The 14346-nt window shown below is 40.0% G+C and overlaps 1 protein-coding gene across 1 annotated transcript; it reads left to right on the top strand.

Moving 5' to 3' along the window:
• Nucleotides 1-2463: 2463 nt before the first annotated feature.
• On the top strand, nucleotides 2464-13453 carry LOC106565917 (uncharacterized). Its single transcript, XM_014133615.3, has 9 exons — nucleotides 2464-9058; nucleotides 9738-9859; nucleotides 10094-10158; nucleotides 10307-10509; nucleotides 10677-10842; nucleotides 12228-12395; nucleotides 12498-12568; nucleotides 12670-12782; nucleotides 13075-13453. The coding sequence occupies exons 1-8, from the start codon at nucleotides 2473-2475 to the stop codon at nucleotides 12777-12779; spliced, it is 7491 nt and encodes a 2496-aa protein (XP_013989090.3). The 5' UTR covers nucleotides 2464-2472; the 3' UTR covers nucleotides 12780-12782; nucleotides 13075-13453.
• The last annotated feature ends 893 nt before the right edge of the window (nucleotides 13454-14346 follow it).

Genomic DNA, 14346 nt, shown 5'->3' with positions numbered 1-14346 from the left:
AAGACAATGGAATCAGTGACGTCCTCCTCCACTACAGACATAACATTCCAATCTCTTATTACAACAGAAAACGGAACTGCAACGCAAACCCAAAGCACATCAATCCCCACCTCAATGGAGTCTCACAGGACTCAACATACGAGTCCAAACAACAATAGATTGTCAACATCAAGTATGTCACGATCAACTTTGGAAATATCTTCAACAGAGATGACAAGTGAAGACATTGGGTCCACAAGTACAAGGCAAACTTCAATGGATATTACAGATATGGTATCAACCCCAGAAGGTAATCTGTCCACACCATTCACAACTACAAACTCTCCGAAGACAACTGAATCATTGAAGTCCCCCTCCACTACACATATAACATCCTCCCCTGTTATTACAGAACAAGACGTAACTGTAAATCAAACCCAAAGCACATCAATCCCTACCTCAATGGCGTCTCAAACAACTCAAGACACCAGTCCAGCAACCAACAAATTGTCAACTTCAGGAATGTCACAATCCACTTCGGAGATGTCTTCAATTGAGATGTCTACTAAAGAACATGGTTCCACAAGCCATCCTTCAATGGAAAGTACAGCTGTGGTCTCAACTGCAGAAGATCATATTTCTACACCATTCACAACTACAAACTCTCCAAAGACAACTGAATCATTGAAGTCACCCTCCACTACACATATAACATCCTTACCTGTTATTACAAGACAAGACGTAACTGTAAATCAAACCCAAAGCACAAACATCACTAGCCCAATGGAGTCTCAAACAACTGAGTACAACAGTCCAACCACCAACATATTGTCAACATTGGGTATGTCACAATCCACTTTGGAAATGTCTTCAACTGAGATGGCTACTGGAGAACACGGGTCAACAAGAACAAGCCAATCGTCAATGGAAAGTACAGCTTTGGTTTCAACTGCAGAAGAAAACCTTTCTACATCATTCACAAATACAAATTCTACAAAGACAATGGAATCAGGGACGTCCTCCTCCACTGCAGACATAACATTCCAACCTCTTATTACAACAGAAAACGGAACTGCAACGCAAACCCGAAGCACATCAATCCCCACCTCAATGGAGTCTCACAGGACTCAACATACGAGTCCAAACAACAATAGATTGTCAACATCAAGTATGTCACGATCAACTTTGGAAATATCTTCAACAGAGATGACAAGTGAAGACATTGGGTCCACAAGTACAAGGCAAACTTCAATGGATATTACAGAAATGGTCTCAACCCCAGAAGGTAATCTGTCCACACCATTCACAACTACAAACTCTCCGAAGACAACTGAATCATTGAAGTCCCCCTCCACTACACATATAACATCCTCCCCTGTTATTACAGAACAAGACGTAACTGTAAATCAAACCCAAAGCACATCAATCCCTACCTCAATGGCGTCTCAAACAACTCAAGACACCAGTCCAGCAACCAACAAATTGTCAACTTCAGGAATGTCACAATCCACTTCGGAGATGTCTTCAATTGAGATGTCTACTAAAGAACATGGTTCCACAAGCCATCCTTCAATGGAAAGTACAGCTGTGGTCTCAACTGCAGAAGATCATATTTCTACACCATTCACAACTACAAACTCTCCAAAGACAACTGACTCATTGAAGTCACCCTCCACTACACATATAACATCCTTACCTGTTATTACAAAACAAGACGTAACTGTAAATCAAACCCAAAGCACAAACATCACTAGCCCAATGGAGTCTCAAACAACTGAGTACAACAGTCCAACCACCAACATATTGTCAACATTGGGTATGTCACAATCCACTTTGGAAATGTCTTCAACTGAGATGGCTACTGGAGAACACGGGTCAACAAGAACAAGCCAATCGTCATTGGAAAGTACTGCTTTGGTCTCATCTGCAGAAGAAAATCTTTCCACATCATTCACAACTTCAAATTCTACAAAGACAATGGAATCAGTGACGTCCTCCTCCACTTCAGACATAACATTCCAATCTCTTATTACAACAGAAAACGGAACTGCAACGCAAACCCAAAGCACATCAATCCCCACCTCAATGGAGTCTCACAGGACTCAACATACGAGTCCAAACAACAATAGATTGTCAACATCAAGTTTGTCACGATCAACTTTGGAAATATCTTCAACAGAGATGATAAGTGAAGACATTGGGTCCACAAGTACAAGGCAAACTTCAATGGATATTACAGATATGGTCTCAACCCCAGAAGGTAATCTGTCCACACCATTCACAACTACAAACTCTCCGAAGACAACTGAATCATTGAAGTCCCCCTCCACTACACATATAACATCCTCCCCTGTTATTACAGAACAAGACGTAACTGTAAATCAAACCCAAAGCACATCAATCCCTACCTCAATGGAGTCTGAAACAACTCAAGACACCAGTCCAGCAACCAACAAATTGTCAACTTCAGGAATGTCACAATCCACTTCCGAGATGTCTTCAATTGAGATGTCTACTAAAGAACATGGTTCCACAAGCCATCCTTCAATGGAAAGTACAGCTGTGGTCTCAACTGCAGAAGATCATATTTCTACACCATTCACAACTACAAACTCTCCAAAGACAACTGACTCATTGAAGTCACCCTCCACTACACATATAACATCCTTACCTGTTATTACAAAACAAGACGTAACTGTAAATCAAACCCAAAGCACAAACATCACTAGCCCAATGGAGTCTCAAACAACTGAGTACAACAGTCCAACCACCAACATATTGTCAACATTGGGTATGTCACAATCCACTTTGGAAATGTCTTCAACTGAGATGGCTACTGGAGAACACGGGTCAACAAGAAGTGCAAGCCAATCGTCATTGGAAAGTACTGCTTTGGTCTCATCTGCAGAAGAAAATCTTTCCACATCATTCACAACTTCAAATTCTACAAAGACAATGGAATCAGTGACGTCCTCCTCCACTTCAGACATAACATTCCAATCTCTTATTACAACAGAAAACGGAACTGCAACGCAAACCCAAAGCACATCAATCCCCACCTCAATGGAGTCTCACAGGACTCAACATACGAGTCCAAACAACAATAGATTGTCAACATCAAGTATGTCACGATCAACTTTGGAAATATCTTCAACAGAGATGACAAGTGAAGACATTGGGTCCACAAGTACAAGGCAAACTTCAATGGATATTACAGATATGGTCTCAACCCCAGAAGGTAATCTGTCCACACCATTCACAACTACAAACTCTCCGAAGACAACTGAATCATTGAAGTCCCCCTCCACTACACATATAACATCCTCCCCTGTTATTACAGAACAAGACGTAACTGTAAATCAAACCCAAAGCACATCAATCCCTACCTCAATGGCGTCTCAAACAACTCAAGACACCAGTCCAGCAACCAACAAATTGTCATCTTCAGGAATGTCACAATCCACTTCGGAGATGTCTTCAATTGAGATGTCTAATAAAGAACATGGTTCCACAAGCCATCCTTCAATGGAAAGTACAGCTGTGGTCTCAACTGCAGAAGATCATATTTCTACACCATTCACAACTACAAACTCTCCAAAGACAACTGACTCATTGAAGTCACCCTCCACTACACATATAACATCCTTACCTGTTATTACAAGACAAGACGTAACTGTAAATCAAACCCAAAGCACAAACATCACTAGCCCAATGGAGTCTCCAACAACTGAGTACAACAGTCCAACCACCAACATATTGTCAACATTGGGTATGTCACAATCCACTTTGGAAATGTCTTCAACTGAGATGGCTACTGGAGAACACGGGTCAACAAGAACAAGCCAATCGTCATTGGAAAGTACTGCTTTGGTCTCATCTGCAGAAGAAAATCTTTCCTCATCATTCACAACTTCAAATTCTACAAAGACAATGGAATCAGGGACGTCCTCCTCCACTGCAGACATAACATTCCAACCTCTTATTACAACAGAAAACGGAACTGCAACGCAAACCCGAAGCACATCAATCCCCACCTCAATGGAGTCTCACAGATCTCAACATACGAGTCCAAACAACAATAGATTGTCAACATCAAGTATGTCACGATCAACTTTGGAAATATCTTCAACAGAGATGACAAGTGAAGACATTGGGTCCACAAGTACAAGGCAAACTTCAATGGATATTACAGATATGGTCTCAACCCCAGAAGGTAATCTGTCCACACCATTCACAACTACAAACTCTCCGAAGACAACTGAATCATTGAAGTCCCCCTCCACTACACATATAACATCCTCCCCTGTTATTACAGAACAAGACGTAACTGTAAATCAAACCCAAAGCACATCAATCCCTACCTCAATGGCATCTCAAACAACTCAAGACACCAGTCCAGCAACCAACAAATTGTCAACTTCAGGAATGTCACAATCCACTTCGGAGATGTCTTCAATTGAGATGTCTACTAAAGAACATGGTTCCACAAGCCATCCTTCAATGGAAAGTACAGCTGTGGTCTCAACTGCAGAAGATCATATTTCTACACCATTCACAACTACAAACTCTCCAAAGACAACTGAATCATTGAAGTCACCCTCCACTACACATATAACATCCTTACCTGTTATTACAAGACAAGACGTAACTGTAAATCAAACCCAAAGCACAAACATCACTAGCCCAATGGAGTCTCCAACAACTGAGTACAACAGTCCAACCACCAACATATTGTCAACATTGGGTATGTCACAATCCACTTTGGAAATGTCTTCAACTGAGATGGCTACTGGAGAACACGGGTCAACAAGAACAAGCCAATCGTCATTGGAAAGTACTGCTTTGGTCTCATCTACAGAGGAAAATCTTTCCACATCATTCACAACTTCAAATTCTACAAAGACAATGGAATCAGTGACGTCCTCCTCCACTACAGACACAACATTCCAATCTCTTATTACAACAGAAAACGGAACTGCAACGCAAACCCAAAGCACATCAATCCCCACCTCAATGGAGTCTCACAGGACTCAACATACGAGTCCAAAAAACAATAGATTGTCAACATCAAGTATGTCACGATCAACTTTCAAAATATCTTCAACAGAGATGACAAATGAAGACATTGGGTCCACAAGTACAAGGGAAACTTCAATGGATATTACAGATATGGTCTCAACCCCAGAAGGTAATCTGTCCACACCATTCACAACTACAAACTCTCAGAAGACAACTGAATCATTGAAGTCCCCCTCCACTACACATATAACATCCTCCCCTGTTATTACAGAACAAGACGTAACTGTAAATCAAACCCAAAGCACATCAATCCCTACCTCAATGGAGTCTCAAACAACTCAAGACACCAGTCCAGCAACCAACAAATTGTCAACTTCAGGAATGTCACAATCCACTTCGGAGATGTCTTCAATTGAGATGTCTACTAAAGAACATGGTTCCACAAGCCATCCTTCAATGGAAAGTACAGCTGTGGTCTCAACTGCAGAAGATCATATTTCTACACCATTCACAACTACAAACTCTCCAAAGACAACTGACTCATTGAAGTCACCCTCCACTACACATATAACATCCTTACCTGTTATTACAAGACAAGACGTAACTGTAAATCAAACCCAAAGCACAAACATCACTAGCCCAATGGAGTCTCAAACAACTGAGTACAACAGTCCAACCACCAACATATTGTCAACATTGGGTATGTCACAATCCACTTTGGAAATGTCTTCAACTGAGATGGCTACTGGAGAACACGGGTCAACAAGAAGTGCAAGCCAATCGTCATTGGAAAGTACTGCTTTGGTCTCATCTGCAGAAGAAAATCTTTCCACATCATTCACAACTTCAAATTCTACAAAGACAATGGAATCAGTGACGTCCTCCTCCACTTCAGACATAACATTCCAATCTCTTATTACAACAGAAAACGGAACTGCAACGCAAACCCAAAGCACATCAATCCCCACCTCAATGGAGTCTCACAGGACTCAACATACGAGTCCAAACAACAATAGATTGTCAACATCAAGTATGTCACGATCAACTTTGGAAATATCTTCAACAGAGATGACAAGTGAAGACATTGGGTCCACAAGTACAAGGCAAACTTCAATGGATATTACAGATATGGTCTCAACCCCAGAAGGTAATCTGTCCACACCATTCACAACTACAAACTCTCCGAAGACAACTGAATCATTGAAGTCCCCCTCCACTACACATATAACATCCTCCCCTGTTATTACAGAACAAGACGTAACTGTAAATCAAACCCAAAGCACATCAATCCCTACCTCAATGGCGTCTCAAACAACTCAAGACACCAGTCCAGCAACCAACAAATTGTCATCTTCAGGAATGTCACAATCCACTTCGGATATGTCTTCAATTGAGATGTCTACTAAAGAACATGGTTCCACAAGCCATCCTTCAATGGAAAGTACAGCTGTGGTCTCAACTGCAGAAGATCATATTTCTACACCATTCACAACTACAAACTCTCCAAAGACAACTGACTCATTGAAGTCACCCTCCACTACACATATAACATCCTTACCTGTTATTACAAGACAAGACGTAACTGTAAATCAAACCCAAAGCACAAACATCACTAGCCCAATGGAGTCTCCAACAACTGAGTACAACAGTCCAACCACCAACATATTGTCAACATTGGGTATGTCACAATCCACTTTGGAAATGTCTTCAACTGAGATGGCTACTGGAGAACACGGGTCAACAAGAAGTGCAAGCCAATCGTCATTGGAAAGTACTGCTTTGGTCTCATCTGCAGAAGAAAATCTTTCCACATCATTCACAACTTCAAATTCTACAAAGACAATGGAATCAGTGACGTCCTCCTCCACTTCAGACATAACATTCCAATCTCTTATTACAACAGAAAACGGAACTGCAACGCAAACCCAAAGCACATCAATCCCCACCTCAATGGAGTCTCACAGGACTCAACATACGAGTCCAAACAACAATAGATTGTCAACATCAAGTATGTCACGATCAACTTTGGAAATATCTTCAACAGAGATGACAAGTGAAGACATTGGGTCCACAAGTACAAGGCAAACTTCAATGGATATTACAGATATGGTCTCAACCCCAGAAGGTAATCTGTCCACACCATTCACAACTACAAACTCTCCGAAGACAACTGAATCATTGAAGTCCCCCTCCACTACACATATAACATCCTCCCCTGTTATTACAGAACAAGACGTAACTGTAAATCAAACCCAAAGCACATCAATCCCTACCTCAATGGCGTCTCAAACAACTCAAGACACCAGTCCAGCAACCAACAAATTGTCATCTTCAGGAATGTCACAATCCACTTCGGAGATGTCTTCAATTGAGATGTCTACTAAAGAACATGGTTCCACAAGCCATCCTTCAATGGAAAGTACAGCTGTGGTCTCAACTGCAGAAGATCATATTTCTACACCATTCACAACTACAAACTCTCCAAAGACAACTGACTCATTGAAGTCACCCTCCACTACACATATAACATCCTTACCTGTTATTACAAGACAAGACGTAACTGTAAATCAAACCCAAAGCACAAACATCACTAGCCCAATGGAGTCTCAAACAACTGAGTACAACAGTCCAACCACCAACATATTGTCAACATTGGGTATGTCACAATCCACTTTGGAAATGTCTTCAACTGAGATGGCTACTGGAGAACACGGGTCAACAAGAACAAGCCAATCGTCATTGGAAAGTACTGCTTTGGTCTCATCTGCAGAGGAAAATCTTTCCACATCATTCACAACTTCAAATTCTACAAAGACAATGGAATCAGTGACGTCCTCCTCCACTACAGACACAACATTCCAATCTCTTATTACAACAGAAAACGGAACTGCAACGCAAACCCAAAGCACATCAATCCCCACCTCAATGGAGTCTCACAGGACTCAACATACGAGTCCAAAAAACAATAGATTGTCAACATCAAGTATGTCACGATCAACTTTCAAAATATCTTCAACAGAGATGACAAATGAAGACATTGGGTCCACAAGTACAAGGGAAACTTCAATGGATATTACAGATATGGTCTCAACCCCAGAAGGTAATCTGTCCACACCATTCACAACTACAAACTCTCCGAAGACAACTGAATCATTGAAGTCCCCCTCCACTACACATATAACATCCTCCCCTGTTATTACAGAACAAGACGTAACTGTAAATCAAACCCAAAGCACATCAATCCCTACCTCAATGGAGTCTCAAACAACTCAAGACACCAGTCCAGCAACCAACAAATTGTCAACTTCAGGAATGTCACAATCCACTTCGGAGATGTCTTCAATTGAGATGTCTACTAAAGAACATGGTTCCACAAGCCATCCTTCAATGGAAAGTACAGCTGTGGTCTCAACTGCAGAAGATCATATTTCTACACCATTCACAACTACAAACTCTCCAAAGACAACTGACTCATTGAAGTCACCCTCCACTACACATATAACATCCTTACCTGTTATTACAAGACAAGACGTAACTGTAAATCAAACCCAAAGCACAAACATCACTAGCCCAATGGAGTCTCAAACAACTGAGTACAACAGTCCAACCACCAACATATTGTCAACATCAGGTATGTTGCAAACCACTGTTGACATTTCTTCCACTCCGGCAACCACTGAAAATGGTCTTTCCACACCATTCACAACTACACACTTGAAAAATACAAGTGAATCAGCATTTTCCACCTCCACTTTAGAGACAATGATTCCAGGTTCGACCACAGAAAGGAGACCGTCAACGCAAAGCGAGACAGTGACCACAATTGTGCATACACAGGCAGACAGTCAGTCAACACCAGCCCACAGTTCAACCTCAAATGTTTTCCTTACTTCATTCACAACAAGATCTACAACTCATCAATGTAATGAAGAGGACTGTCAGTGTCATGGTGCTCCTTGTTTTTTCAATGACAATCTTGGCTTATGTCAATGCCATTGCTCTGACTCCACCTTTGGAGATTTGTGTATTTATGGAATCAATGTCACCACAGTTTCCTTGGGTGAGTTTTCCTTTTCATTATAATTTCTTACTAAAGCCTCTACATGACTAGTAAAAAATATATTGGTCAATGTTGTTTAACAAGTAAAGCTGAATGTCACCTCTGCATTAACTAAATGTTTCATCATGAATGATTGATGCTATCATGAACCCATACATGTGTGGTTTTAACTTGACATAAAAGAACGAGACCTTTTCACCAATGGTAGACCCATTAAACTTAGGGCTTGATTCAATCCGTGTCGAAATGTAATGGTAATTTCTGATTGACATTACTTTGCCTTGCTACCCATCCACATCACTCCGGCCAACTGACGTTTCTTATTCACAATGACATAATCAACTTTCCACGATGACGTTATCAACTTTGATACTCTGACTAGTTAGATTTGTTAGAGATAATGCAATGATTTCTGGATGGCAGTTTCAGACTGAATATGTGTAGCGATCGATAGAGCAGCGGAATTAAATTCAGTATGAGTTGTCAGGCAAGCATTTACCATGAATGCAGTCACTGCAAAAGCAGGAAGGAACATGGTCTTTCAATTTTTATCATCCTATAGCGCTGAACTTTGGCGATACGGATTGAATCAAGCCCTTCTTCAATGCCCTGAATTTACTAATGACAAAACAGGATTCTTTGTATGTTTGTACTTACATAGGCATGCATTTCTTTGCAGATAAGGCAGTACCAACCAGAAAGGCAAATGTCTCTTTGAGGATTATGAGGGAATTTGAGCCTGAGTATGAAAATATGAACTCCAGCAAGTCCCAAATATTAATCAAAACTTTGATTAAGGAGGTATGCAATATGTTTTTTAATGTTGTGTGATTTTGTAAAAACATTATTCATAAATGTGTAATGGTACAGTAATATATTTTAACAACTTAATACTAACGCAATAAGGTATCATTCGTTACTGAATAAAGAAGTAGTTACAATAACACATAGGCCTAAAATGGCTACCTGATATACCATTTTGACAGGATCAGAGTGAAATATATCAAATGCATATTTTTTCTTTCTGTTTTTCAGCTTAGTGCTCTCTGCAGGAGAGCAGATCCACAAAATTTTAAAGATGTTAAAGTCATTAATCTAAAGTAGGTTATTATATTTTCAAAACACAAACATCTAAGAAGCGTAATTAAACAAACATGAATAAAATACACTTAAATACTGCAAATCAAATTCCTATTATAGTAATCAACTGTTGAACTCTTGAAATGTGATTTATGTCTATTCTTCTAGACCTGGAAGTATTGTTGCAGAGAGCATAGCGGAATACACCTATCCCAACAATGCATCCCAAATTGATTTCCTCAACAATGAACTGGAACCCACACTTTGGAATATCTTGAACAACACAGATAACCTAATGAACATCAGTCAAGCATTTGAAAATGTGCGAATCCAGATTACCAACATTACCTTCCAACCGACGAAAATAAGGAGTAAGTAATGTGTGGCAATTAAAAATATGTATCATGCGTAATGTTTTTTTTTGTATTTGTAAATTGTAAATAGTTTCATTTTGTTTGAAAACCTTGTAAAATCAAACTTTTATTGAATTTAGTAGAGATATGAGAGTAATTTTGATGGGGAATTGTTTTCTAATCAGATATCGCAGATTTGAGGCCATTTGTGGCCTGTCGTCTGGGTTTTGCCAACTACACAGAAGAGCTCTCTGATGGCAGCTGGAAGTGTGTGGGGCCTTGTAAACAGTATCCAGACTACTGTCATAGACACGGAGAATGCTTTAATGTTCAAAGTGGACCTATTTGTCTGTAAGACCCTATTTGTTTTCACAATTTATTCAATCTGATAAAGTGCATTCGGAAAGTATTGAGACCCCTTTACTTTTTCCACATTTTGTTACGTTACAACTTTATTCTAAAATGGATTCAATCGTTTCTTTCCCTCATCAAACTACACACAATACCTCATGACAAAGCAAAAACTAAGTTTTTTTTAAATGTTTGCAAAAAAAGGAAATATCACATTTACATAAGTATTCAGACCCTTTACTTAGTACTTTATTGAAGCATATTTGGCAGCGATTACAGCCTTAAGTCTTCTTGGGTCTTTAAAAAAAAATGTATTACGTCAGTTAAGAACAAATTCTTATTTACAATGACAGCCTGACACTACAAGCTCTTCTCTGCAGATCCTCTCAAGCTCTGTCAGGTTGGATGTTCGATCGGTTTTAAGTCCAGGCTCTGGCTGGGACACTAAAGGACATTCAGAGACTTGTCCCGAAGCCACTCCTGCGTTGGCTTAGCTGTGTGCTTAGGGTCGTTGTCCTGTTGGAAGGTGAACCTTCACCCCAGTCTGAGGTCCTGAGCGCTCTGGAGCAGGTTTTTATCAAGGATCTCTCTGTACTTTGCTCTGTTCATCTTTGCCTCGATCCTGACTAGTCTCCCAGTCCCTGCCGCTGAAAAACATCCCCACAGCATGATGCTGCCACCACCATGCTTCACCGTAGGGATGGTGCCAGGTTTCCTCCAGACGTGACGCTTGGCATTCAGGCCAGGAGTTCAATCTTGGTTTCATCAGACCAGAGAATCTTGTTTCTCATGGTCAGAGTCTTTAGGTGTCTTTTGGCAAACTCCAAGCGGGCTGTCATGTGCCTTTTACTGAGGAGTGGCTTCCGTCTGGCCACTCTACCATGAAGGCCTGATTGGTGGAGTGCTGCAGAGATGGTTGTCCTTCTGGAAGGTTCTCCCATCTCCACAGAGTAACTCTAGAGCTCTGTCAGAGTGACCATCGGGTTCTTGGTCAAGGCCTTCTCCCCTGATTGATCTAGGAAGAGTATTGGTGGTTCTAAACTTCTTACATTTAAGAATGATGGAGGCCACTGTGTTCTTGGGGACCTTCAATGCTGCAGAAATGTTTTGGTACCCTTCCCCAGATCAATACTGGGTATTGTATGTAGATTGCTGAGGACTTTTTGTTTGTATACATTTTAGAATAAGGCTGTAACATACACTTGGGGTCTAAATAATTACCCATATGTACCCACTACCGTATGTAGTGCTGGGATTTTGGTACATGTTAAGTTGTGTTACACAATGTTACAAAGTAATTTCAGTTAATTAAATGTAACCAAATTAAATGTTGAAACATAAATGCTGAAGCAGTATGCATCATAACCCCTCCCTGTTTGACAAAGGTGCTATGAGTCTTCCCTGGAGCAGTATCATGGACCCCAGTGTGAGCGCTTCCGCAGGGGAAGAGGTTTCTATGCTGCACTCTTTGGTGCGCTGGGGGCAGGCATCCTCCTCATACTTGTTCTCATCGTGGTTATCGTGGTCCTGCGAAGGACCCGTGGGGGATGTTGGTGGGTATCATAACATAACACAGGCATATTCTTGTATGCCATGCAAATGATTGCTTGATTTGAAGTAAATCAGATGCAATCTGTGTTGTTTTTATAACTCAGGAACATTGACAAGCCACCTGCCAGAAGACTGATGTCTCTCAATGAGGACTTTTTTGACTTCACACAAAGAGGTATGCTCATCTCAGCCTCTATGTCCCAATGACTGACAACCAGAATATTATACTTTCTATAATATATTCCCAACACTCATTTGTTTTCATGTTGATTTTAGACCTCGGTCCTTACCATGGCAGTTCACCAGTCTACACAAACACTGATTTAATTGACGAAGGCTGCCCAGGTGTATTCAGCCTGCATCTTGAAAATGTGGACACAACATAAAATGTGAGTACATTTACAGACATTATACTGTAATTTCTGTTGTTTCATGTCTTTCATATTTGTCATATCTTACAATCTTTGCTATGAATGAAAAATTACATCTAGTAATGAGTGGCAGTAAATATAAAATATAGTATCTACACTAAAACATCACACCTCTCTATATGCTATAATAACAAGTATTTACATGTAATTACTTTCACAGTCTAGAGTACCAGCTGTTTATGATTCTCTATTTTAATGAATACTAATGTTGACATTTTAAGTGATATGATTATCCAACATGTTTTCTCAGGTGAAGACCCAATGGCCAACAATAATAGATTTTCTTCAAAATAACACAGAATAAAGTATTCAAGCTACCTAAAATGTTTGCTCAGTTACCACAAATAATTATTCTTTATCATTTGCATAATCATTGTGAATCAAATTATTTTTGTACTGCAGCTATTTTACTGGAATTCAGAAGCATAAGGCTACACACTATTGTCATTTGAGGACTTGATAAATAGAATGCGATCTAGATGAACAATTTCCTGGCATTAAAGACTACCCTGTATGATTGTTAGATGTGTATGTTACGTCTGTTGACTAAGTGTAATATGTAACTTCTGGGCTTTGGGTTCACATATATATTTTAATTTGACAAATATTTCAATAAACGGTGAGACGAATCATCTGCGTCCTTTTCTTCCATTATTCACATCTTTAAATGGAATGGAATATTTTCATATTTATCTAATATCATGTGGCAATTACAACCTATGTGCGCTAGGGGGCGCACACATCCTTTTTTCCAACGACAACTGCATGTGCTTTCAGAAAGTTAGGGAAGAGCATCAATAATAAAATAACAGTATAACAAAGAACACAAATAAAAACAGTTTTCTCTTTGAACATGTTGGCAATAATGTCATGCAACAGGTTCAGTTCATATCATGCAATATTCAGTTGCATGACATTTAGCGTTATTGCCAATGTTTGAAGAGCTGTTGCTTGTAGCCTGTTGGTTAGAGCGTTGGGCCAGTAACTGAAAGGTTGCTGGATTGAATCCCTGAGCTGACAAGATACAAATCTGTTGTTCTGCCCCTGAGCAAGGCAGTTAACCCAGTGTTCCCTGGGTGCTGATGATGTGGATGTTAATTATAGCAGCCACCCGCACCTCTGATTCAGAGATGCATTCAGTTGTACAACTGACAGGTATCCCCCTTTCCCTTTAATTCACTTGGGGCATTACTGCTGATAGCCTACAGAGTATTGGAAGTAGAGGGACAGGTAGAATTTTGTGCCATCTGTGCCAGTAATGCCAATGTGATGCATTCTCTGGGCTCTTATACTGTATCCAACCTGAGCCATTATTCAAGCTGGTATTTCACTCTGCCTTTTTATCTTTTTATCTTTTGATTCCTGTTTATTCCTTTGATCATGTTGTTTCAGTTTTGTATAGACATAGATGAAAGTCTATGATTCAAACATGACAGTTTTTGTATCTAAAACACTACAACATTCGATGGACCCTTTTTAAATCAATGATGTTTTATTATTTATTTATTTATCTTCCACAGAC

The sequence above is a fragment of the Salmo salar genome, chromosome 12 (genome assembly GCF_965601325.2).
Source record: "Salmo salar chromosome 12, fSalSal1, whole genome shotgun sequence".
NCBI classification, from domain to species: domain Eukaryota; kingdom Metazoa; phylum Chordata; class Actinopteri; order Salmoniformes; family Salmonidae; genus Salmo; species Salmo salar.
The sequence above is the reverse complement of the archived record's forward strand: the minus strand, read 5'-3'. Positions and strand labels throughout refer to the sequence as shown.

Coding starts and splice junctions, on each gene's coding strand:
- LOC106565917 (XM_014133615.3), top strand. CDS start 2,473: ATGTCTTCAATTGAGATGTCTACTAAAGAACATGGTTCCACAAGCCAT. Junction 9,860..10,093: donor TCAAAACTTTGATTAAGGAG/GTATGCAATATG, acceptor TCTGTTTTTCAG/CTTAGTGCTCTCTGCAGGAG. Junction 12,569..12,669: donor TTTTGACTTCACACAAAGAG/GTATGCTCATCT, acceptor TGTTGATTTTAG/ACCTCGGTCCTTACCATGGC.